This window comes from Aythya fuligula, chromosome 13, assembly GCF_009819795.1.
Source record: "Aythya fuligula isolate bAytFul2 chromosome 13, bAytFul2.pri, whole genome shotgun sequence".
Lineage (NCBI taxonomy): Eukaryota > Metazoa > Chordata > Aves > Anseriformes > Anatidae > Aythya > Aythya fuligula.
The window spans coordinates 3,662,848-3,690,309 of NC_045571.1; the positions used below are offsets into that span (position 1 = coordinate 3,662,848).

General features: G+C 44.8%; 1 protein-coding gene across 5 annotated transcripts in view; it reads right to left on the reverse strand.

Annotated features, from left to right (window-relative positions):
* Positions 1 to 24,341, reverse strand: part of DCX (doublecortin) — a 77,868-nt gene extending 53,527 nt beyond the window's left edge. For 4 of the 5 annotated variants that reach the window (XM_032196033.1, XM_032196032.1, XM_032196031.1 and 1 more), the window contains exons 1-3: positions 24,280 to 24,341; positions 22,345 to 22,735; positions 11,734 to 12,074 (exon numbers count right to left, since the gene is read on the reverse strand). In XM_032196033.1, coding sequence (XP_032051924.1) covers positions 11,734 to 12,074; positions 22,345 to 22,708 — 705 coding nt within the window. In that variant the 5' untranslated portion in view covers positions 22,709 to 22,735; positions 24,280 to 24,341. Of the gene's footprint in view, positions 1 to 11,733; positions 12,075 to 22,344; positions 22,736 to 23,594; positions 23,615 to 24,279 lie in introns of those variants that run through there. The other variant, XM_032196030.1, reaches the window with a different exon arrangement.
* Positions 24,342 to 27,462: the final 3,121 nt, after the last annotated feature.

Below are 27,462 nucleotides of genomic sequence, written 5' to 3' on the forward strand. Positions count from 1 at the left end.
TCTCAGATATTAAAATTCACTGGAAGCAAAAATATGCCTCAATTTTTAGACGGTATTAAGAGATGTAAGTTCTTGTTTCTAATCCATAATGAAGGGCTTTCAAGTAGGCAGGAATAACATTCATAGCTCCTAACGTTGGCTATCTAGCTCAACTCTTTGATACACTTAATTTACATGTAATCCTGCAGTCTGCCAGCAGTTGATAAGGTTCCTGATACGTGCACTTTTGAGGAAGAGAAGTTTAGTCTTCTTACTGCCTTTCTAGGCAGCTGAGCTCCATGATGGAAGGATACTCAGGTTTAAGTTTTCAAACAGATTTTTGCTTCTTAGCCTGATACATACGTCCCCAAATAGCTTTAAAATTATTGAAATGTTGAAATAGCTGCACTGCATTTTTTGGTTCTGCTTCCATTATTAAAATACTTCACAGACTCCTGTAAATACCAGGCAGAATGGAAAGCAGGATGAAGGGCATAATTCCTCTCCACTCCGATGATACTATTTTGGAGACATAAAGACAAAGTGTGAAAATTAGGCATATCAAAGGAGTGGTTGACAGATGCTACAAATCCTGAGATAATGTCTATATGACACACTTGACTGAAGAATGGACAAGCACTCATTAAGAGCAAGATTTTAACAAGCACTCAGTTTCTGTGCCCCAGATGTAAAGAACAGGACGACACAGTTCTGATAAAACCATTTCAAATGTTTCATCACGCAGTGGGGTGAAGTCATCTGTCTATAGTATTATAGTATAGATGGTACTCGCCATCAGTGTAGCTACAGCTTCTCTCAACCTCTTTACATAACTAGACACCCTGGACCCCCAAAGGAAGCTACCTTACTGGGTGCCATGTCATTCTGATACCCCAGGCGCAGGCAGACTCCCAGTTTCATACTCATTGGCATATACCACAACTCAGAAGCCATGAAGAGCCACGTAAGCCCAGGTGATTTAGCACTGAGCACTCCATGGTACACACTGACCACTTCAACTTACTTCGTGTTTCACCAATATCCCACTCCTAGCATAATGCATTCACAAAGGAGCTTCCATACACCTTCCTATGCTATCCCACACCTCCTAGTGAAGATCGGAGAGCTGCAAGGCAGAACTTATTTGCTTCCATCTTCTGAGGGTCACTTGCAAATGTGGAGAAGTAAAGTGGAAGGGCATTTAAAAGAATGTTCCTTTCTAAATTTGGAATGCATGCTGTGTGTTCTAGCATGTTATTTTGTTCTGAATCTCTGCTAAGACAATGGTACTAGCCTGTTTCATCAATGCCAATCCTCTCTGCTGAATAATTATATTTAATTTTAAAGCCAAGTATAAGAGTAATTACTAGAACTGTGCATTATTTTGCACTTAACGATCTTCCGTTACACTGCCTGTTCACCTTGGTAAGTCTCCCACTTTTCTCCAAATTTGCTTTATTGCAATAATTCTTTCATCTTCTTCACCAAGAACATCCATATCCAGATCACTCAAGACAAAAAACACTGATATCTTGATACTTAATTTTACCGACAGAAAAAAAAAAGTTGTATTTTTGCCCTAGTTTCTTCTAAACGTGTCTCCAATCTGTGATAGTATTTTCCCTTCACTTCACTACTTTATATTCCTTAATAAGTTCTCAACACAGCTTTTCCTCATGAGTTTAAGTCCAGACATCCACTGGCTCTCTCCCCCTCCCCATGCCACTGTTCCATTCCTCTGTGTTAATAGATTAACAAAGTGAAAGCTTTTCTTGCAAATTTCCATTTATTCATACTGCGTTATGCTGCGTATTTCATGATTCATTTTAACTTTCATTCCAGTTGATTTATCTAGTATATCAGGTGTGTTTCCTAGGGAACTTTCAGCACCAGCCCTACAGAGGAGAATGGGTTCACCCATCAGTCACCCTTCAGCAACACCATGAGCACGAGGGCCTGGGGAAGGGCCCGAGAGGTTACGTCTGGAGCACGAGGGTAGCGATAGCTCGAAGCAATGCTTCTTTCACAGCAACACGCACATGCCACAAGATGCTTTCCTAAGCCAATTACTCTTTCCTGTTCAGAGAACCCAAGTAAAAGACAGCTGCTCTCCCAGTATCAGTTAGCCTGGCTGGGTGTTTCACGTGGTGGCTCGGACTGATCCCTCCCGACCAGGGAGCAGTGTCCGCAGCGAGGCAGCAGCAGCACCAGCGCTGGGGACCCTGGCAGCCGCAGGGGACGGAGCCCCAGACAGGCAGCACAGAGCAGATGGCGAGGCCAGGGGAGCACACGGAGGGAGCTCGGAGTCCTGCTCTCCCTGCTGCCCTGCAGGCTCACTGGCTGCATAATTATTCCTGCGGAGCCACTAAAGCTCGCTGTGTTCATTGTCCTTCAGATAACAGCCCAGACCTGGGGACGGGAAGGATTGACCCCTCACACCAATTCTGACTGAAGCAAAATGCCCTGAAAAAAAAAAAAAATCCTTCTAATGAATGGTGCACATTATCTCATCCTCCCCACATCTAGTTTTTGTTCATAACTAGGTCCTCCACTGGGGGAAGAAGAGAAAAATGACTGAAAAACAGGTTACATCTTACACTCACTAGTTGAAAAATGTACTGAAAATATGTGTGTGGCATTTTTCAAGATAGAAGGAGATAGAAAAGCATCATGAACCAACACATACATGTTTCCTATTTATTTTAGGATAGCTGGATAAATGTAAAGCTGTTAATTACAAAGATTTGCATTTATCTCAAAGCATAATGTACAAGTAATGAAATATGCTTTCAAAGTGCAGTTAAAAACTCTGTTAAAATGCCTTTTGTTTATTCGAGTAAGAGAAGAAGAAACAATAACTAACATGACTCAAGGTTCTCACCTTCAGAGCACAACAGTCCCTGGGTTTCTTTAAGAAGAGAACTTTGATCACTTGGACAGCAAGCTGAGCTGCAGAGTTGTGTCCTGTAACACTAAAATTTATTTACAGGGATAGATACACGTCCATACACTCTTACACACCCTGTTTGCTGTTAACCAGAAAATGAGAAGTACGTCTATTGATTCAGAAAAGGCTGTGTTCACAGGGGAGAGGGTGTGTCTCCTGGCTTGCAGTGCTGAATGCTCTGGTTATTAGCCTTGCTCATTTTTCCCTATTCAGTCTGAATTCAGAGCTAAGCAAATTTCCAGGAGCAGGCCTGCAATTCCAGCTCTGTATGCTAATCAATTCGATGCAGCTTGAGAAGCCCTGAACACAAGCTGGAATAGCCCTTAGCTTTCATGGCTTGTCTTTGCACTTCTCCACATATGCAGGCCTACCTTAGCCAATTCTGAAAATCTGGATGGACTGGATCCAACTTTTTTCCTCCTAAACTCCTTTAGACATGCTTTTATTACATTTCTGTGCCAATATCTTTCGTCACCCCTGGCAGACACAAGGGTGGCTGGAAGCTGTTATCCTCTGCACACGAGCAACGCTATCACTTGCCCCAAACAGAGACCTTTGAACGATGCTTGCAGTATGTACAAACACATGAGGCTCTGGACAAGCTCTCCTGCTCAATCTGTGCCCCTTGTACCATGGATTCATTTCCTAACACCTAGGCTCCATCAAGACACACATACTACATACAGTAAAAATCACTAGTTCGGTTTTGTGTGTAGTTTCAGAGACAAGGAAGGAACTACTGTTGTGCTGGCTGATAGCACTATCACGCTATTTCTTGCCAGCCCCTGCAGTTTGGCTGCATGCCTTACCCAGAGCTAGTGCAAGCTCTTCCTAAAAGAAGATGAGCTGTCGTAGCTTACCCACTATAGAGTGAAAACAGGCTTTTGATCAAAGGCCAAGAAGAGCTGGGAAGGGAACAAATGGATTCAGACGGACATGAAGAGGTGAAACTTGCCACGAGGTGTGGAATGCAGCACCAACCGCAATCATATTCTTGAGGTCTCTCGTGCTGGGTAGGGTCAGGGGAGTGTTTGTTGTTTTGGGGCACTAGAGCAGGTTGGGAGACATGAGCAAACGTACCGTACACGATGCCACTCAGAGCATAAGAACTAAGGACTCAGCCCCATCAGAATGAACAGGACATTTCCCCAGTACACAGGGGAAAGACTACGTGCATTTGTTTCTACCTTGTGATCAAAATGAGACGTCTACTGGATTCCAAGCATTGAGGTAGATGTTTGCTCAGAATACGTTCAGCATACCTGCTGCCTCTCAGAGGTATCCTATTCACACTGATGGGATTTCTACCTGAGGACCAAAAAGCAACCAGAATCTTCTGCTTCACGTAATGATACAAATTACCAATGAAAAAAAATAAATAAATAGAAGTCTTTCTTGGCCTGTCTCAGCTCCTGATATTCAACCTAATTTTCCCTTGCTCATTTTCAGCCCATTTATTCCTAGATAAACCCTCTGGCACTACAGTGAATAATCCTCTTCTCTCCTGGGATTCAGAGTGAAAAGGGAACATGTCACTCTATGACAGAAAGAACTGCCAAAATAAAGATGCTGGTGAGGACTGAATTTTTAACGTACATCTCTTTCGGGGTGTGAATAGCACCAGGATTCAGTAATAGGGGCCATGTACTTCTAGGTCACCAGGTCAGATCTGACTGCATCCTCCAATAATTTTGACAGCCTGCCATCTGTGATGTAAGTAGCAGGTGTTCATGTGTATCTCGGTCAATACATGTCTACTAGCAAGGCATGCATTTTTAGAAAACCCACAATTTTTAGCAAGCAGCACTGAAGCCTGCTTCTGGACTTGGATTCTCACTGCCTTAAGTGGACGATAGAGTCATCACAGCTTTTGCCAGTGTTTACAGAACAAAAAAACGCCAACAAATAGTGCCAGAGGCCTGCTGGATGGCAAGCAGGAGCACGACACCTTCTTCCAAAACAGGAGGCTGAGGGAAAGCAAAGGAAAAATATCTGCCAAAGGTTTAAAGATGATGAGCTCCTTCGCTGTCTCCCTGTTTTCTGCACATGGCTTGGGGAGATTTTTTTTGGAGACGACACCAACGGCAATCACATCAGCCCCAATGCCCACATGAGAGGAGACATGATCAAGACTTGAGCTGCTGAGATCAGACTGCTTCTGCTTTAATAAATACGGGAATTAGCACACAGAGGCTGCACACAGGGCAGCCTCTCAAAAAAATAAGTGTCACCTTTTCTGAGAGTGTCACCTTCAAACTGCACACAACAGAGCCAGGTAAAAAAAAAAAAAAAAAAAAAAAAAAAAAAGTAGGACAGGAAAACTGACTGAAGTCTGTCCATAGACCCCAACACTTCAAACAGCCCGTCCTCAGTGGGGAATAAGAATGAAAGACTTGATTTACTAATTTATCTGTCTGCTCCAGGAACAGCTCCAGCCATGGGCAGCAGGTCTGAGGCAAAGCATTATTTACTCCCAGAGCCACCTCTGGCAAGGATTGATCCAAAGCCATATACACGAGCAGGAATTGGACAAAATGCTTATAACATTGTGATCTGCTAAATCCCTGAAGCAAGACACTCTTTGTTGACTTGTTTTTAAACAGACTACAATGCAAACCAATTGACCGGCTATTTAGTTGTAGCTATTTAATAAACCTGTTTAAAGCAGTAACTCTTCAGATTGACTAGAGGTGGAGGGCACTGTTCTCTCGTTGGCAGCAGTTACCACGGCATCAGTGTGACAGGGTTAGGGCATTTGCCACCTGTCTGTAGTTGGCACCGTACTGAAGGCACCAGCTAGGTAGTTTGGCTAGCAAGGTTTCAGCAATAGTGCCTGATGGGGCCACTCTGGGACAGACATCAGCGTCCCAGCCAGGCCCTTTTAGCCCAGATTCTGTGGCCTACAGACCTATATAAACAAAAATTAAGAAGCATAAGGTTTCTGAATAATATCTCAGAAAATCTTCTGAATATTTTATTTTAAGTACTTAGATACACGTTCATGGAAGCCTGGCTTATTCACTGTAGTGTATAATCAAATCCTGGAGGGATACCTGAGGACTAATTGGTTTTGTCTGTGTTAGTGTCTAGTCATTGCATGAATCAGGCAATGCTGAATTTCGAGCTTAGACTAAGAGCTCCCTAAAGATAGAGAACCAGGCTGCCTTGTCTGGCCGTGTAAGTGGTTTGGGTTCAGAAGTTCTTCAGCCCATGCATTATTACTTACCCTTCTTGCCATGACAGTTGCTAGTGAGGAATCATCTCACACAAACAGCCTGAGTCAGGGCAGTCTGCAAATGCAACGAGGAGGAATGAAGCAGGGACTTAATCTTCATTTGAAATGCTCTGGCGGGGGAGGTGGCTATGGGCAAATCCGCCTGGGCTATTCCTCTGCTAGTGCTGAGCCAGACCTGTCCCGATATCAGGATGGGAGGCCTATGAAAGGCCTGCCAAATCTCAGCAGTTAACAAGAAGCACTTACAAAGGACTAAGAGAACGATGCAAAGCAGATACAGTTTCATTGTTACAGCTTTATGCAGCAGGGAAGGAAGACAGGACTCACCTCTCCCCATTAGCACCAGCTGTTGTAGAGCCTTTTGCAGGAGGCAGAATACAAAATACATGCGCACCCATCTCCTATTCTTCCCTCCCATTTGTTTTGCGGCTAAATCTTCCCCAGCTTTGCAGCAATGCATGAAACTGTTCTGGGGTTGCTTCAATGCAGTTTTTCAGTATCCACATGGGCAGTTGTGAAGTCTCAGATGGATGAGGAGTTCCCCATCCTACCGCAGGATGTGTCAAACAAAGCAAACCCATTTGTTTGCTTTAAAGCCCTGAACCTCATGCCTCAGGGCGTAAGTTAACTATCTGCAGGGCTCTCTCTAGAGGGAAGGTTGGTTGTTGTGTGTTTTTTTTTTTAACCTGATCCTTCAGCAATGCAGATGTTACTAGGAGTTATTCACCTTCCTGAGCATCAACTACAAGTCACAGCAGTTGTAAACATTTGTATTTTGGGTACAAATCTCATCCTGTGTCACATTAACAAAAGTTAATATAATCAATAGAGCTACACTAACCTGGCAACAGAGTCCATTGCCAGCACTGACACTTGAGCAGGGAAAATTTTACTGATTTTTTTCCAAATACCAGCTTAAAATCAATGCAGCAACTCCAATGTTTATCTAGTTTCTCAAGTGCAACTTGCATAGATACATCCAGAGTAGCTTTTTACTAGTAGTGCAGCACCAGAAGCTGCTTTACCAACTACTTTGTTAGCTGTTACCTGGAAGTATCAACCTTTAACTTACTGTGAGCTTGGTAATCCTGCTTCTCCCTCTTTGCTGCTGCTGCCCTTCCTGCGATGCAAGTCATCTAAACTGAAATGGCAACTTCTCCTCTGGACAGGAGAGGTGGGCTGGCCTCCTATGCATTTGCATCTGCTTTGCAAACAGAAAGATGAACTCCACTCATCACCTGCCACATGGAATCCTTATCAAAGCAAAGATTGCTAGAGGGGAGCATTTCATTAAGACTAGAAATTCTTTCGGGAGCACAGTCACAAGTGCCCTGACATATAAAAATGTATATAACTTCATCTAGCGAGACAGCTAACACTCGGATGGAACAGAAGCACTTTGTCTGGGTTAGATAAAAACCAATAAATAGCACATGTCTAACTCCTCCCTGTGCATGAAGATTTTGAAGTCCAGAAGAGGTCATCATATGTTGTTATGACTAAGAAGATATTCAGTTGCCCTGCTTGTTAACCAGAATCTCTGTAACTATAGGGAACTAGAGCCTGCAAGCTCAAACCACCTGAGCAGCACCTTATTCTGCTTATTTGGTGATGGTAATTGATGGAAAGGAGTATTTAGTTAATTAAGACATGGCAATATATCAGCTAGAGTTAAAACTAGAAGGACTTCCATACCACTGAAAGTATCTTAATGTAAGGTAGGACATTAATTTTTGTTGCTACATCTCTTTGTATACTTGCTGAATGTCTCAGACTTTGGAATGCAAGACTGGGCAGGAGAAGAGAAGTTCAGTATGTACAGAAGACATTAACTTTCACAGTTCATTTCTTAAAGCAGGAATGAGTGCTGACAAACACCACCTGCAAAGCAAGACGCAGAAAGAAGACGGGCTGTCAGTCATGAAATAGCCTCCTCTCTTCCTTACAAACACCTATTTATTGTACACCACAGTGAGAAGCTCAAGCACAAACGGGACAGTAAATCTATACAGCATTTGCAAGCTCTAGTTGAGACTATTGTATTCAAAATATTTGAATACAACTTCATCCACAAACTCAAATTCTGTTTTCTAATTCAGTTCAGCTACAAGAGGAAGAAACTGCCATCATGTGTTTACAAAATAGCCGGTGCTCCCAAGAATCCAGACTTATTTGGGACACTGATATAACTAACAGTTTAAAAAAGGGAATCTGCCAATACAACTGTTTTCCAACATGGCCCACAGATCAGACCAAATTCAATCCTGAATACACACAGAAATTATATTATACATATCTCAGCACAACAGAACCTGTAGACATAAAATGAAACACTGAATGTGATCCCCTGTATAAGTTTTTGTTTAAAGCATCAAATTCTTTGGCATATACCATATCCTATACAGCCATATAAAAATAGTTCAAAAGCTAAGTGTCTATTGTGATTCTGTCATGACTCTTCTTTGGCCAACAGTTTGAAGCCCCTTTTGAGTTCTGGGGCTTTTGTCAAGAGCTGGTAATATATTCCGAGAAGAGAAGGAGCTCGAGTACAGACAAGACTGGGCACAAGGCATTAGAGATACACACGAGACCAAGTGAAATAAGCTACTTAAACACAAGATGCGAATTTAGCAATTTCAAAAGGACAACAGTACTCAAAAAGGCAACAATCCAAGATACAAGAAGCACAACTTCCTAAAATGACCTCATCCCACTGCTGTTTTGAGTGCTATATTTATTCAAATGTACCCCATCCGGCTCTCAATTAACTGCTTTCTCATTTCCAAATGCAGGTCTGCAGTGCAGATAAGTGTAATTATTTACACACCACTCCATCATTGCCACTACTGTCTGTACTTCTAAAGCATCTTGATTACTCTACTGATGAGCACCATGGAAATGCCTATAAATAATCATCTCCCCTCATTAAGTTACAGTTCATGGAGTGGGGAAGGATGATTTTCCTTTGTATGTTCCTTTCGTAAATTTTATCGTTTCACAACAGAGGGAGTAACATGCCTCTGATGACACTCAAAGAGACAGACTGTCAGGATTCTTGTCAGCATTTCAGCTGCGAGCGGCTTGCACTTCTGTATGAATATTTTCTCCTGAAAATAAAGTACCGTTTGTCAGAATTAGGCATTCAAGACTGTTTTTCTAATGTCAGATTCAGACATGCAAAAACCTTTAGTATCACATCAGAAGGTCAGACTTTATGGAGCAGTATGTCATGGAAACCTTAACAGCAAACACTGCTCTCACAGCAGAAGCTTCTGGCTTTAGCTTGCAACCCTGAGAACACACATGGGGGGGAGATTTCAAATGAACTTAGATTAAAATACAAACATTGAAGGAAACCTTCCAATAAGAACAAAGCACTGGTAAATAGATTTGATCCTCAGGGATCTGCAACAATAATTGATGCCACAAATATCAAACATTCCATTGCTGTCAAATCACAAAATCTCATTCCTCTCATTAACCACAATACTAAACGTACATTTGCATGCAGTGAAACTGCTGGTGGTAGTTCTCTAACACAATGAAATATCACGTCATAAAATGGTGAATTTTAAAGCCAGTAAAACAAGCTGAATGGGGTGTCTTCACTCACTGAAATCAGATTCCTGCAACAAGAAGCAATTGTGAAGTTCTCACACCACCCCAGTGAACAAAGTACCAAGGCACGAGTCCCCATATGGGTATCAGAGCTTGCTATGAGGAAAGCAAGGTTGCCTTCTATTTTGGGATTCAAGGAGAATCATATGTCTGTGGCTGCTATGGACAACAGTCTGCAGCAGGAATTGCTAAATTCCCTAGATCTTTGAGCCCCATGCTCAGCCATGTCCCCATGCAAGGCAGTGACTCGAGCACTGGATCGCTTTCTGCCCTGCAGCAGCATTTCTCTAGGCAATCTGTAACTGAAGAGCAAGCAGCATTTCCCAAATTTCTGTTTAGGAATTAGCACAATGTCACAGGCTGGTCCAGCCAACAGGCCATAAGTACAGTCCAACTTATCATCTGATTCAGTCTTGCTCACGGAGCTGGAGAGGAAAACTATTCTTACTCCTGCAAATAGCTTAGAGAAGGAGAACAGAATGGTCTGACAAATTCACGAAGCATTCTTATTTCCATGCTCTGTCCAAAGCAGCACCTCACCTCCAACATGTTGGCTATTTCAAACAACTGAAACCATTTAGTGCTTCAGATTAAGATCTTGATCCACAACTGTCAGTGCAACAGCACTCTGTCAGCAGGAGGAGGCAACTGCTTTCAGGTCAGATCCATCCATCAAGCACTTTTTAAAGCTGCCGTGATTCAAGATGCATGGTCTTGTGCCCACATACCATTTTCCTCAAAGAGGAAGGATCACTTGTCCCGCCCCTCCCTCTTCCCCCAGCCACTTTCAGGGTTCCCAGTACATCGCTCCCTGTGTCCCTGCTTACTTACAACACACTGCCATACTTCTAGTCAGCTTAGCTGGGAAGTCACCCACCCCTGTATAAGCTATGCAACTTATGAAGAAAAAGTGCTGAATATCCAACAGGCTAGAGTGACATGCTCCATTCAAGCTCCCAAATACTGCACCTGGACTGGAACACCTCATGAACAAACGTTTGGTGCTGGAAGGACGAACATTTTCATTTGTAAATGCTACATGTTGTTTGCACACACTGCCTAGTGTTGGCAAGGTATTTGAATAATTTTCTCCAAAGATAGGAGCGAGAGTTAATTTAAAGCAATAGTAGTAAACCTTAGAATGGCCAGTGTCCTACCCCAGCACAAGAGGTGGAGCAGGAAAAACAGATGCAAAAATAAGATTATCCCTCAGTTCCAGAAGACACAGAACTATTAAATTAAGCTCAGAATTTTCCTTGAAGAAGAACCTAGCTCTTCCCAGTCCTCTGAGTTATCCTCCACATTCCTTTAAGTGTTTTCATAGATGCAGTAATATGAAATGTCTTATTGCTGTATAGCTGCTAATAGGAGACAGATGTGTCATTCAGTTCCAGGAAAATGTAGACATGAAGCACATTATGACAACCCACTAAATACTTTTGACCCAAATCCCTTTCTGCATGTTATCTCTTTATGCATTTAGTCAAGAAAATGCAACATAGTTCCATATTTTTCCTGCTAATTACTGAGCTAGCCAAAAGAGAATGCGTGTATCAACTGCTTTATCTTAGCAAGGCCAAAGCAAGTCAAACAACACATTCACTTAGTGAATCCAGAGCTTGAGAGCTCCTGCAATTACTTCAGAGCTAAATCAACTGGTGGCTGCGAGCCGAACTCCCCATGTTATTTATTTAGCTAGTCCGGAAGACACGCACTGCACACTGGCGTGCAGGACGAAGCATCTGTTTCACTCAGACGGTTGGCTGCATTCTTTACTTGATATTAATATCAGTGAAAATTTAGCAACTTAACCACTGGCATGGGAAGTCTGAATTTTAAGAGAACAGATGGCAGTGATCATCTCAGGTTAATTTTAGGCTTCAAAAATTGCTCTTAGTCAGCAAAGTGTCAAGATAAGAGGAAAATAAAAGGCAACATCTGTAAAATCTCCTACCTGTTTCCCGTCCAGAGTATACAGCTTTTTGACCACTCCTGTCTCCAGCTTGATAGCTTCAGTGATATCAGTGAGAACTTGCTCAAACGAATGGGCAGTCTTCTTGTTCAAGAGCACACGGACTGCTTTCCGGGGCTTCACCCCGCTACGGATGATGGTTACCAGCTTGGGCCGCACAAAATCTTTGTTCTCCTTTGCCTGGGCGCTGTTGCTGCTGGCCAGAGACTGAGGTGCTTTCTGGTTGGCAGACGTCTTCACGTTGACAGACCAGTTCGGATTGACATTCTTGGTGTATTCCACCTTCTTGAAGAAGTTGTCAGATGAGCAGACATAACTTTCACCTTTTGAAAGAAATAAACACACAGTTCTTTCCATTAGACTCCCAAGAAACAGAAACTACACATCTTTCTCCCATTAACTATGCAAAACATGACTCATTGTTTTCATTAGAACTTCCATGTCAGCTTGTTATTAAAAGTCAATTTTATAATGTATATGCTTATTTGAAATATAATCTAGCATTTCCTGAAAGTAAGCAAGTCACACAACTTGCATCAGCAAATACACACCATCACTCAGTCACGTGAACCAGGGGTTAAACAAGACTGAGAATCGTAAAGATATTAGGTACCTGAAGATGCAACTAAGCTGTCTAAAAGCTCCTAACCACCTAATTAATTTAATCACCTAAATTATTTTGTAAATCTGCCAGCTCCCTCTCCATCTTTACAGACCTAGCTACGACTACAGTCTGTCACCCCTTACTAAGAGGGTATCAACATCTGTCCACAAGGTACCTCTTTTGTCAAGGCTGAAGAATGATGAAAATCCAGTACTGAGTAATCTCTACCAAAAGCAGCTTTGATAAAGCTAGCAGGCAGAGCAAATATGCTTCGCTGTAATGTCAGTGGTCTATTAGAAGTCAGACCTACTGGCAGCTGAGATAGAATACTACACCAAATACCACTGCTTGCTTTAAAATGGCTGGTACCAACCAAAAATACACTCAATCCAAAATTAGACATAGTAGAGAAGGGTTAAATGTTGCACAGTCTTATTAGTAATTCACTATATATATATATACATATATATAGATATCTCCCATCCAAAATTAGTTTCAAGCTTTGTCTGTAATTTATAGGATCCTATCTACCTAAGGTTTTATGATCACCTTAAAGAAGGATTTGTAGGATCTTCTTTGGGGCCTGCAAATCTGATGGATCCTAGAGGACTTATTACTAGAATGAGACTGTAAAAACAGTCTCCCTAAGGGAATGTAGCTGTCTAGTCTGAAATGACTCAGGCTGCTGAGCATTTGAGAATGCACTAAAAAAAAATAAAAAAAATAAAAACAGCAGTCATTGCTAGAGGAAGAAGCTTTTGTCCTTTGTCTCACCATTAGATAAAATTTTAATAGGAACTGAAGGCATAACATGGGTACCTGTAGGGTCTTAGGGAGTTTCTTTTGGTGCTTTATTGGATTGATCTTACAGAATGAAGTTCTTTAAACAATGTGATAGCTTTTAAATCAAAATATAGATTTAACTCTTTTGAATAAGAAAAAAATCCTTCTTCAAATGCAGACTAGCTGCATTTCCTTATCGGTTACCTACTGCAAACTCTGTGGCCTGAATAACTTTGAAAAGTCTGCCCAGCACCTGAACCTTGCTTTCTACCAGGGGATCTTATAGGACAGGATCTGATGTCTAATCAGCTGGGGTATAAATATGGATTTCCAAAGAGCCCACCAATTTCCATGAAGAAGTTATGGTCCAGGCATGTAACGCATACCTGGTACACAGTGTTCATGTAGTTATTCTCCAGCTGACTAAATCGCATTTTTGATGGACATACTCCTATGATCCGTTCAAAGACTACATGGGAAGACAACTAACAGATATAATGCCATAGAAGCCTTTTAAGAGGCTTAAAACAAAGGGATACATAGTACTTATGTCCTTCCTACTGCGCTGTTTGATGTCACTAGCAGCCATGGAAACAATGCAGAATGGTTGTTAGTTCTTGTTTGTTTGTTTGTTTGTTTGTTTTTCCCTGATTTCGTATCCTGTTTGCCAGAAAGTGGTGAGTGGTGAGTGATTACACCACCACCAGCAGCCGTGTAGTGACCGAGATCATCTATCACCAAGAAGGAGGTATTGTTTTCCCTTTTGAAGGAAGAACAGAAATACAGAATGCAGAAAGCTGCCAGGCTTCATGATGAACACTACTAGTTGGGCATTTTTTCAGCTCATGTACCCCACACTAACGTAACCCCATCAGGAGGCTCTGGTGGCCTGACCAAAGAATATCCATCTATATTTGGGGCATGCATGCTGTCAGAAAAAAAAAACTCAGACTATGAGGTTCCCATAGCTGAAGCTCCTTAGTGTCTCACATTGCTCAAATTGGATGCAATAGAAGCACAGATACCCCAAAGTGTTCCATACACTGTAAGGAATTCCCACTGGAAATAGATTGTTTTTCAAAAGCATTCAATTCGATGAATCTTTCTCATTAATAAGTGATAAGCTGTGGTTTATCTACCTGCTTCAGCCAAGTGACATCTGGTGTGGAGGGTGCCTGTGCTTCTCTCAAGTTTCATAACCAAGCATGAAGCACAGCAGAGTTTGGGATGGTCAAATTAGGGAATTAACTCCAAGAACCTGAGCCTCCCTGAGCCAATAACTCCCAGGCAGAGGCACTTTTGGAAGCACGCTCCATGGAACAGTAACATGATGCTCTGAGAAAAGGGATTCCTGTGTTTAAATGCAATACTAGGAAGAAGTGACTTGAGTACTACTCTTACCTCTGCCCTAGGCGTCCCTGTGGAAGCTCCTGACCTGTGCCTCTGCTTCCCTACCTGAAAAGTAGAAGTAGCAATACCTGCTGCTGAAGGGCTGCCAGGCTTGACTACAAGCTGTTTACATAATACTTTGGGATGCAACAACGAAAAATGTATGTATTTGTGCTGTGTCCTATCAAACCATGAGGTCTTACAGTATATTTTCTATTAATAAAGTTCCATATATTAAGCAAAAGAGATTATTGGTCTGTTTAGTAGAGCTAGCTGTCCAGTGTATTTAGAACAGCATACACTGAAGGCAGTAATGGCATAAGGCAATACTCCTCTGCTAGGCTTTGTTTCCACAAATGCAGTATTAGGTCACTGTATACACACTTCGAGATTACATCACAGTCACAAGTGGAAAATCTAATCAGCTTTTTCACTTTGTTTCATGTAACCAACCCCTAGTGGATATTTTACTGAATTCTAAAACTGGCCCAAAATTTGCTTGGAGTGACATGGCTCTGCCCTTCAGCATAGCAGCTCTTCTCAGCATCATTTCCAGTTAGCGCAGGATAGCTCCAGGGAAGAGGCATTTCCTTCTTCCCCTGACCTACAGATGTAACCTGAAGTGTTAATTTCATTTAGAGATAACAATTTATGTCTTTCCAAATCCAGTTTATGGCTCTCAAATAATAACCACATAACTGAAGTTCCTCAGTAAGACGTATCTCTTTTACCAATTGCCAGCCTGGAACATTTGCTATTTTACTTCCTACAGCTGAGCTTCACACAAATTTTACCAGAAGGTAGTAGCAGGACCAAGAAAAATGGTCTGAAGTCACAAGAACTTTCCAGCTTTGAACACGTGTTGTGCCCAGAGGATCTCTAAGGAGAGACATCTCATGGAGGATATTTTGATCAGAGAGGAGCATTTTCTTTGCTACATCCATCTGTACTAAGCCTATGGTGAGAACTGAAGGTGTACAGCTCCATCAGAAATGTACCTGATCAGCACAGCATGGCTGTAGAAGTGCACAGCGTAAAAAAGGAAGGGGAAGAAGCAGATATGAGATCCACACAAGAGTAAAAGAAACGGCTCCAAGAAGTACATTGCTCGCCAGCCCTGAATATAAAAATCTGTGCACAAATATTTTCAGGAGCACGTCGTTAGACAGCAAGCAGCTGTGTGCACGTGCAAAAGCACAGCCAGAAGCCCTGAGGAGGTATGATGAACGGCCATGTCACTGCTTCCAACAGAGCCCTGAGCAGCAGCCCCAAAGAGAGCCTTGCATGAGAGCTAGGAGGCTTCGGTAAAAGCTAGGAGCATCCCTGACAACACCCAAACTGCTGCTGAATACTGCACTGCAGGCGTGACACCAGTGGTGAGAAGGACAGCAGCTTTCTCGTGCAGTGCTGGGTCAGTGCAAGATGCCCTTTCTGCATCGTGAAGCCAAAGCCCTGCAGGACGACGTGCACTTGGCATCCCGGCAGCGTGCTCCGGAGGTGTCTCTGTGTTGTGCCACCAAAGCAGCCAAGGCATTTATTTGTGCCTTCTGTCCTGCCCTAAGCAATAGAGGGACTGCAAGCGGAGCTTTGCCCTTAGGTCATCAGCGCATTTGCCATTTGAAGCCATGGCTCGTATCACACAACTGTTCTGGCTCCAAGTGCGTTACCCGGTACTGTGCTGCCAATTTGATAGAAGCACAAGGCGATTATTCAGCTCCTACAGAAGGGATGATCTCAGCAAAGATAAGGTTTGCCTTAGAGAAGGTTTCTTAGCGAGACTCTAAGCTCAAGATGAGTGCTAAGCCTTCAACCCTCTTACAGCAGCTCTTTTTGACAATACTAAATACGACAGGCTGCGCTTTCAAAAAAGTTATCCTCTCTCAGCATGCACCAGCAAGTTTTGCATGCACCAGCAAGTTTTCAAGTGTAGTGAACTACGTGCAGTACTGGAGAAAAAATGGAAAAGCTGGACTGAGGCCATTTTGAAAGTGTAACTGCTAACAGGTATTCCAAAAATTGTCTCTGTGGGCTGCAGTCAATTATTCTGGTCGTTAGCTCGACTGTCTCAAAGTTGAGGCTTTGCTACTGTGCCCAGCTTTCGTGTTTCGTGGGATTTACCATTACTCCAGTAGGAATTTAATGGACTGCATGCCTTGCAGAGTTCACTATATATTGTGTTGAAGCAGGCCTTTAAAATCAAATGCATGAACTTCTTGCTACTTTATGCATTACAAATGATCTTCCTCTGCTTCAAGACCTACTCCACCATGGCAAAATGAACCGTGGAAGAGCTTCCTTCCCCCCTGGCTGTTCCATGGGGAGCTTTCCCATGAGAGAAACTCCTCTTGTTCTCTTGAAAAAAATAGAAATAAAGAAATGTGTGATTACCAAATTGCCGTCACAGCCATGTGATGCCCATAAAGAATTTGTCGTGCCAGAATACCTGCAGGGACCATACCAGTTCTGGCGTGGTGGCCAGGATGAGCAAGGAAATAGAACCACAAGAAGGTGTTTTGTTATATGGGATGTAATTAGCCAAGCTCTTAGGAAAACAGCCATAGAAAACAATCCCACAAGTTACCAAGGCTTCAATATTGGATTACACGAGCTTCAGCTTTCCACGCAAACTGCAGCACACACACATTGGGTGGGGACTTCATCATGCTTCCTACAAACCCCGCACTCCCAGCACACACCAGGCACTGTACAGCTCCAGGGTGGAGCCTCTCCTGTGATTACTTTAAACACTCCTGGAGAAGATTTTGGAAAAGACTCCCCAGGGCACGACAGGATACAAAAGCTTGGAAACACTTCCTGGAATATCTCACACAACCCAAGAACGTTTGCAATTAAACCCTACTGAGCAAAACAAAAAATCCATTCAGCTTTTTGTAACGTTTAAACTGAGGCAAAAACTCATTTCAGACTAGAGCAGCCCAGCACAGGACAAGGGCATGAATCCACTCTATGGGCACTCCAACCACAACACAAGGGGGACTCTGCCCTGCCTAATGGCCTGGGCACACCAGGAGCTCAGACGGGAAAATCTCTACAGCTTCAACTGCTTGTTGTCTCTCAAGTATTAATTTTCATCTACGGTCTGCATTTTTGCCTTTACTCACCATGCCTACATGATATTTGGATTCAGTAAATGCGTACTTCACACTTATTTCTGACCCTGCTCACATGCAGCAAAGGACCTTTTCTTCACATGAAATCACCCTCTGGAAATAGGTCCAAAGTCCACTTTTAATAGAATATCTGAACTATGCAAGTACCTCCAGACCTCTCACCAGACCCTGAAAGACTCAGGAAACAAATGAAAGCACTTGAACAAGAAAGCTCAGAGCTCTGACTTCCATCTTACAGAACTGGGACAAACAAGTCAGGCTGCCCTTCTGCATCTCAGTTCCTCAGCAGAGATAACAACTTCTTCCACCTTGACATGTTCAGACTGTAACTTCCCTGGGCTGGAAGCTCTCTTTGTACACATTTGTATGGTGCCTTGCACAGTAGGCTGCCCAGTTTGGTCAGTGCCTCTAAGCAGTGACAAAGATCTAACCTGGGCAAGGTGGGGAATCCAGCTTCTGGGGGAAGCGTCAGTTCCCCGCTTCACTGACGTATCACGGCCTCCACCAGGGGTGAAGTTAACTCAGGGCTGTGCTGCCTTCAACAGCAAAGTGTCTGCCCTGGGCTTGGGCTTTGTCTCGAGTCACAGCTCACTGTCCTTTGCGTTATGTCAAGAAAAAGCTAGTGGGGCCACATGAGAAAGCAGCAGAATTATGGAGTGGGCTAAAAATAATCTTTCATCCCACAGAGAGCTCATCTGTGGGACAACAGAGACAAGAAGTTGTAACCCGAGTTCGGGCCAAGCATGGAGTTTCTGAAGACATCTTGCTGCTGAAGTCAGTGTGTAGCATCTGCTTCCACCTTTACCCAGCCCTCCTTTCAAAGAAAAAGAGCAGCTGGAGCTGAGGCAGGGAGGATTTGCCATCTCATTGCAATGGGTCTATAAGCACGTGGGTGCTCAAAATGAACCAAGGAACAAGTCACCCTGTCGAAGGCACAAGGATTTTCGTAGAAACTTGAGTGACAATGTAAGCTGCCCTAATATCAATGTGAACAAGGCTGGAAAAGGTGGCTGCTTTCCTTTTTAGCATCTTTCCTATTCAAGTTCTCACAGTGCCAGGTGCAGAATTAACTGTTACAATGGTGGCTCAGCAGTAATCTATAAAGGCAACTTCATGTTTTTCCTAAAGCCTCAGTCACTAGAACCCCTTATAATATGAAGTTCACCTGGTGCTCTTTTCCAAGATTCACTCATTGACCAGAACGACCATGCTAGGCAGCAGCACTTGGGCCCAGCACTCACTCCTGACTTAGCAAAGAGAGCATGCAAGGAGAGGATGCTGTCAGCAACTGACCGACAAGTCAGGATCAGCTGTAAGAGGGAAGTAAGAGGATGCTGTATTGCATTAAAGCAACATGTAGATTAAGGAGGAATGCAGTCCTGGAAAATGGCAGCACGTACTTGGGCACTACTTACAGATACATTAAAACCGATGATGAAAACTGCGGGGTCAAGATTAAGGTAATGACTGCAGTGATGGGGGGCTGCCATTATAAGTGAAAGGGAGAGAAAAAACAATGGTGGATTTTGAGAGAAGGTCACTGCGAGACATGGACATAGACAACTCTGGCACAGGAGGCAGCATGGAACAAGCAGCAGTGACAGGTGAGAGCTCAGCAGGCAGCAGAAAGCACTCCGTAGTTGGCAGAGTCCTGGTGGGCCTCCAAAATGAGAAAGGCTTTAGGGGTCAGTACTGGAAAGGAGCAGGAGGCACATCCCAACTGATGGGCAGGAGAGATGTGATCAGAAGAACAGAAGAGACTTCACTCATTCCATTTTGGACGGATTAGGAAGCAAAACATTTATCCAGAACTTCAGGAGAAAGGCCCCTAAGGCCAGGTGAGGAAAGCCTACAAAGCCTGGCTCTGGAGACCAGAAGGGTTACTTCCAAGGGCCATTTAATTAGCAGCACACCGAGTGTTTTCACTCACCTGAAATAGATGCTGCCTCAAGGTTACTGACACTATGCAACATCACCCCTCTGCCCTACAGAAAGAAGTGCACTCAGGCTACACCAAACAAACATTTTTAATCATGCTGAAGTAATCAAGTAGGAAGTGTGATGTGAAAGAATATCAGTCATTTACCAGCAATTGCAGATCAAACGGAGATTAACCCCTCTTTCATGACTTTTTTCCTAGGTTCTACTTGTTCATAGGAAATTACAAGAGTAGTCACATTACAACAACTTAAACTGCTTTAGACGCTCTCAGTCCCCAACCAGAAAGCTAATTTATATGGGAAACATACTGTTAGTACCCACCCTGTGCTTGCAGTGTAAATGCTCTGAAGTTCTGTTCCTGTGTGCACCTAGCACGCAGCTATGTGAACACCCAAGCTAACAGCATAGCTCACCACAAGGCTGGCTGCAACCACAGTATTAATAATCAAAAGCAACGTCTCTTCAAGATTGCTTTTCTACAATAGACACATGGGGCATTCCAGCAGGACGGAAATGTTATCATTAAACAGTCAGTAACAGCATACAGGTCTGCCGTTGCATTTTGAGACACTGGATCCTTTTGTTTTCATGCTGCTCATTGTATTTTCCTTGCTGATGCTCTGCTGGGGATACCGCGACACAATCCCATCCTGGTTGCAGTGACACGTCTTCAGTGCTGCTTCCAGCTACTGTTTTGGCAGAACAAAGCCAGAACCCAGATGTCAGCACATCCTGCCTGTACCCCAACCAGGAAATTTATTTATTTATTTATTTATTTATTTATTTCGGGAATTAAGTACTTATCTGCAGAAAGAAAAAAAGTGAAAACCAGGCATAATAATGAAAGGCCCGTTAACTTCTGACAAAAAGCAGGAAGAGTGTAAGAGAACTGCATTTTCCCCTATAGAGTTACTCCTGAAGACATACACAAAAGCTAGGACAAGCAGGACTGAGAGCTGTCGTTAGAGAAAGGCTGTAGCCATATTACAGAGAGCACAGAAACAAAGAGCAGAATCTCTAGAATTAAGGGAGGCCACTCCTCCGTTTGACAGCTGTATGGTAACTCAGCTGAGAATAACTCCACTAGGACTGCGTCATCTCTCTGAAAGGCACCAACTTGTTCCCAGTAAAAATCTTCTATGCAGACCGGTATCACTCCATGGTGTGCTTTTCCCCACCAAGTATCTTAGGGAAACGAGTATCCCACTTGCAGATAGAGACTGCTAGGGAAAGAGGCTCAAGTCAAGGTCGCACAATGACTCGCTGTGAGGCTGCCCCTGCAGCTCGGTGGCTCACACAGGCTCACAGCCATTGTCTTACTGACAGCAAAAGCCCTGTGCTTTTTCTGAGGTAGCTGAATCAGCTGGTGATCTGCTTGGGAGGAAACAGAACAGGGAAAAGCACCTCTTGTCTTGCAACAGGGTACATCCAGACAAAGGACGGAGTATTTGAACCGTTCCAGGCAGAGAAAAGCAGTCGCTGTGGGTGTCCTCCATGCACCCTGCTCAGGCTGTGCTGCTGGCAGGGCACGGCCACGCAGCAATTTCATCCTGGGCATCCTCCTGGCAGCACCCACCCGCTGCAGAGGGAGCTCCCCACACACGGGCACAGCTGGCACTGAGCTCCGTGGGAGCAAACCCATCCCAGACAGGACGGATTTTTGGCTCATCCTTCATCCCACAGCCTAAGCGATGCCCAGAGGAACAGGCAACACTGCCAGCCCCTCTAGAAGCAGGGAACACTCAAACCTGCCCCGAGCATCCCCCGCACGCTCACACCTTCCACCATTAGATGTCTTTCCACACTTCCCCACAAACCTACCACAGCAGCCCACCCCACAGCAGCCCCTGCAGGAGCACTCCCCAGATCCCCCCGCCTACACCCCCCACCCGACCTCCCCCCGTGCACAGCCCCACGCGGGAGCCCCCGGCTCTCTCCCCTTCACACACGGCCACTGCGGCGCACCCCGAGCATGACCCCCCCCAAGGAATCCCAGCGCCTCCTCTGCAGTTAACCATCCTTGCACATTCTTCCACACAAATCTATAAATCCCCAAATTTTGCCAAGTGCCACCCCCTAAAATCCCCTCTCCGTGCGCGCGCTTTGTTCATTAACCCCAACGCACTGCGCGAGCGCCCGACACACCCCTCCACGCTCCCAAATGCGGCGTGAACCGCTCGCACACCCCTTCCACGCCCCCACCACGGGCACCCTGCAGGAACCCCAACACCCGACTCCACTCCCAACACCCCTGCACAGCCCAGCCCACGTCCGTCCCCCCCCACCTTGTGCACAAACCACCTGCTGCACCCCTCGACTGCATAAATCCCTGCCACCCCCATCACACACACTGCAGGAGCCCACCCAGCGTTACACACACGCTGCGTGACACCCCCAGCACCTCCCCTTTCTCCATTCACACCTACCCACCCCAGTGGGACCCCCCCCAGCAGCCTGGACAGACACAGGGACACCCTCAGACAGCCCCCTGAGCACTGGATACCGCCACGTCTCGCCAAGAGGCAGACACACCCCTCCAGGTCCACATCTGCACCAGAGCCAGCGTGCCGGGTGCTCCCCGGGGGCTGCCACCTCTCCAGGGGTAAAAGGAGCTTGGGCAGGTCCAGCCCAGAGGGGCAGAAGCATCCCCGAGCCCCTGGGAAACGTGACCTTCGCAGCAGACCGAGTGGTGCAGCCCCCTCCTCACCCCGCCTCCTCACTGCACCAGGCAGCGATGCTAATTACCTTCCTCCAGCTCATCCATGCTCCCGATCTTCCGCGCCCCATCGATGGTGTAAATGTAGCGGACTCCCTGGGGCAGGTTGATGTTGTCGGACAGGGAGCGGGTCAGGTCAGCCAGGAGAGCATCAAAACTTCGGAAGCGGTCGGAGGACACGGCGTATACAATCCCCTTGAAGTAGCGGTCCCCGTTGCGATAGAAACGCACCTTCTTGGCTTTCTTCTCGTTGCTCAGCGCCTGTAAGGTCCTGGTTCTGTAGAAGCTACAGTGAGCGCTGTGAGTGGGGCTGGGCAACCCGTTCATCCGTGAGCCTCGCATGTTTCTGGACGCCTTGTCTCTTTCGTCAAAGTGTCCAAAATCAAGTTCCATAGTTTGGTGAACCCTAAAGATCTGAGGCTGAGCGGGAAGATGGGGAGAGAAGGAGTGTGAAGGGGACAGGTTAGAGCCAAGCAGAGCCACGAGCCAGAGAAAAACGACACTAATGCAAGCGCTGTGCCTGGAGCAGGACAGATGTATTTGGGAAGCGTCCCCTCCCCTGACCCAGATTTGTATCGATTCTGGGGGCTGAGGGTAGGAGTGGTCCTCGCCTTTTGAAAGGGATCCAACTACTGGGGGCAGGGAACACATTTCCAGAGAGCAGTCTGCTCCTGCACCTGGGAGTTTTCAAAGTGCAGTAAAAGGGGACTCGGGGCCAAAAGGGACACATGACAGTTGCAGCTTGGCCCCAAAAAACTCATCCAAACACCAGTTGGCAATGAATTAAACCTCTGAGCCCTGTGAGGTTTCCTTTGGCAACAGAAAACAAGGAGATCCCAGTGAGTCAGCCCTTCAATCTGTCGAATCACGGAAGGAACCAGAGCATCTGAATATTTAACATTAGAATAAACTGGCATTTATGAAAGAATGGTCACAGGGGAATAAGCAGTTTCTTTGTGACAGCCTGTTCAATAAGGGTTAGCAATGAGATCCAGCCCACCCTTCCCCCTATCCGCAGCCCCCTCCTAGCCCATCAATCAATTCCCAGGACCAGCCTACATCTCTAAGAAGAAATGACTGGAAAGAAAAAAATCTGTCATTGAAACGAGGCTTCTATGAGCCCTTTTCAGCAGCCTGAGCCGCTTCTGAATTGCATTTCTGCTCCCGTTTAATGAGGAGGAGAAAATAAAGGGGCTATTTCCAACCCCCTTCCAGCCGTAAGTGATTTAATTGCTGGAAGTGCCCCTGCCCAAGGGACACGCCGCCCCTGCCAGCTCACCTTTCATTGTTCTGAGCGCAGGGGGCTCCTAGCGCAGGGGAAGAGCAGAGAAAAGCGGGGACTTGAGCTGACAGCCACTAATCAGGAATTTCCGCATAGCCCTTAGTTTATGCCCAAGAACAACCTTCCTCCCGCACCAAACCCCAGCACAAAAGGAGGAGGAATCCCCCAGCCCTGCAACAGAAAGATTTCCACTCCCTCGGCACAGCCAGGAACATGCAACTCATGTATGTCGCTTGCATGTTAACACGGGGCAGAAATTGCATTCACAGCCCGCACTCGGCAGCCAGGTATAAATGTAGGAAAAGCTGTTGCTATCTCTTCCCCGCCCCTCACATTTGCCAGAACTGAGCTGCTTGCCTGCATTTTACAATGTCACCGTGACCTGTACGTAAAAAATCATTGTCCCCAGCCCGCGGTAAAGCAGATGACAATGCAGGCAATCCATACAGAAACCCCAAATTCGGAACGTTTTCCCCACGATGCTAGCTGGGGTAGATTCAGGCTTGTGTCATGTGCTGAACAATGAAACATCCAAGCAACTTTGGGAATGAATCAGAGGATGCAGGGGTTTTGTTTTAAAAATGCTCTGCAGATGCTGCAAGATACTAAGAGAAAGATTCCTCCTTCCATCTGACATCTGTTACTTTTCGGCATGCAAGTCACTCGAAAGAGCTCTACTCACCGGTTTTCAGCGCACAGGGTGGAGATGCTGAGAGAAAGAAAACCAGGCTCACTCTGCCTTTGTTGTCTGAGCTCCAAGCAAGAAATTCCTGCCAGGGTGGATGAGACGCCTCCTAGGTCCTAGTGCCTTGTTCGATCCCTTCATGCTAACTTTGCCTCGGTGGGTTTTACTCTCTCATCATTCAGCTGCTTGTGGTCTTCTCTGAATCTGAGGGGGAAAAACAAAAACGGGTGTGTTCTTTCCAGCTCTGGATATGTTAATAGCCAGGTAAACAAAGAGTTTAAGGGGGCAAATTTGGAGCTTGTGTTCTGAAGGGAAATAAATTATTAGCTCCAGCTTCACCAAGAAAGCATCTGGCCCCACTGAAAAAAGAGCTTAATTAGACTGATGCACCAATTTTATAGGATTACCAGTACAGGGAGGTCATGGCTACAAGCCTACGATGCGTTACGATGCTGGCACAGGACTCCAGTGTGTTAGGAAAGCAACTAAGAAAACAGTTGACCAGTGGCACTGGGCCCAGTCTTGCTGCTGTATGGGTTTTACACAGCTTTCATGGTTTACACTGGCAAGGAGGAAGGGACAATTCACTTGGTGGTTCTGCATGCAGTGGCCCTGAATAGTTTTTCTCCGTTAACATTGGACATAAGCCAAAGCCAGAGCTCTGAATTCATTCAAGTACCCAAGGGGTTGGGGATGGAGTCAATCACCACAAGCTTAACCCAACGGATTCAACCTGGCTCAAATCCCAAACGAAGAGAAGTTTGGATTCCACTGCAGAAGGATTCAGCTGTCGCAAAATCGCAAGAGGCTCCTTCCCTGAGACAGCAAAATCTTTCACCTGCTTTCTGGACAAAGATTTCCATTCTGCCAGGGGAAGAGCAACACTGCGAGCCCCACTCCTGACCCTGTTAGTGCCGGTCCCCTCTTTATGTTAGAAAAGAATAAGCCTTGGAAATGGGAGGGTCTACCCATCTGTAGAAGGAAATCTTTCCTAACAATGCTGTGTCTGTTTTGAGTGAAAACATCAGATTTTGTCATTCTGGTGCATTACTCATTTATACAGAAAAATTTAGTATTTATTCCAGCTTTGTCTGCCCTGTATATGACAGTCCAGGAATGCTGACAAATCCACTAAAAGCTCCTCTTTGTTTCCCCAGCAACTTTCACACATGACATTTGTAAAGTTTCCTTACTCCCTGAAACCATCCTTTTATTCATATAAGGTTCCCTGCACCCTCTGCAAAAGCTGTCAGCTGCTGCCCTTTGTGCTTGGTGGGATCACTAACGAGGAAGCCACAGATCTGCTCTCCTTCCTCAGCAATTCGCACTTGAGGGGACCACAGGAGAGAGCAGGACCTGTGCTTCCCAGGGCACGTCAGTAGGTCTCTACATGCAGATGCAAGAGTTCAAGGATTCTCCTTCCCATTCCCAAATTAGAAAATATCTGGACATGCATCACCATGTGCTTAATCTGTCCAGGATTATCAATTCTTCCCTATAGTACTGTTGTAACCATACATGTATTCATATTTTTTAAATGCAAAGGTACAAATTATTATGCATGTGCTGAGTGCAGTAAGAGCAAGAACGGAGAAAAACAAACTTAGTCTTCAGTGGTGCACATAACTTTGACACAGAAGAGGCAAACTTTGGGATCAGGATGAGGCATCTGGATACTAGTCAGAGGCAACATGGCAGGATGACAAAAATTCATGAAGTCAGTGGAATTGTACAACTTTTCTCCCAAGTTTGACTTGTTTGGGGCATGCCGAGGACAGCACGTGGTCTCAAACAGCACTAACAGGTGGCTTTTGACTTCTTTCCACATCTGAGCCCATGCCCACTGGTAAGAAGATGAAGTGTGTGTATATGGACATGCTTGCTTAGGACACTGCCAGAAGCTTCGTGGAGCGTGGGCACTTGTGTTTAAAAGCATTCAGATTTAAGCAGAACTACTCTGGCAAGAAACCTGGCATTTGCTCCTGGGCTACACAACATGGTGTAGAAATAACCCTTTCTTGGTGAGTATAAGGGCCTACTCTGACTGGTTTTATTGGTCAGGCAGATGAGATTCTTCAGAGACCCCCAAGGAGTTAATGCTGGTCAAAACTTCAGAAAAGAGTATCCTCTGAGACACTAATCTGAACCATATTAGGCAGCATGAGATACTGAGAATTGGAAAGTATCTTCCCATCAATAACTTCATCTAGATAAAAGGAAAAGATAAATTTAGCTTTTCAGATTAAAATATCTGCTTTAAATCAGGTGAATCATCTTTCCTCCAGGAAGCTAACATTTAAACTTCTGCCTGTGTAACTAAATCTGGAAGAAGACATGTTTGTTGACATTGCCGGGCAACTGCGGTACTTTGGAGAGGAGCAGACTGCAGGTAAAAGGGATTTTGTGACTATTTCTCTGCTAACTTCTCTACATATAAGCAGAAAATCCAGTTTCTATCATCACAAGTCAGTCTTAAGTGCTTTCTATGTCAACACCACCCCCCTGTTGCACAGCACGTTTCACCCATCAGGACGTAAGTTTGGGTGATAAGCAGCTGAAGTCTGGCTGCACCACAGATGAGAATTCTGGAAAAAATTAAATCAAACAATCATTGCTTTTGAAGGAAGTCTTGGATCATCGTACTCCAGTCAGTCTATTTAGATGCACATGTTTAATTACTTTTCTTATTTTAACCTCTGTGCCTTTGGACTGCTTTCAAAATGTCATCCTTGATCACTCCTTTCAAAGCCTTGTTTGATGAGATCTTATATGCCAGAGCCCCCTGAAATCACACGTGACCATTTCAGGGCTCTGCTAAATGTCTCAGAGCAGTCAAAGACTAAGGCCTGTAAGGTCAGTGGCTCACTCTCGACCCTATAGAGCAACAGGCTTTAAGCCTGAATTTTCAGAGGAGCTGACAGTTCGTTGAGGAGCTATCCTGTACTAACCTATAGAGTTAAGTCCCTCCTACATGATACTGTGAGCTAATAAGCAAGGGGGACTTGGCAGACTTTCACCACATAACATTTGTTTCCTTTGGAGATTTATTTTTACAGGGACCACACACATCTGAAAGTCTTTTAAATACCAATGCTAGTGAGCCAAAGTCAGCTTGCTGCTGGGGAGAGAAGGGTGGAGGAATACCTCCGCAGCATGGCTTCACCACTCCGAGCCTTGTAA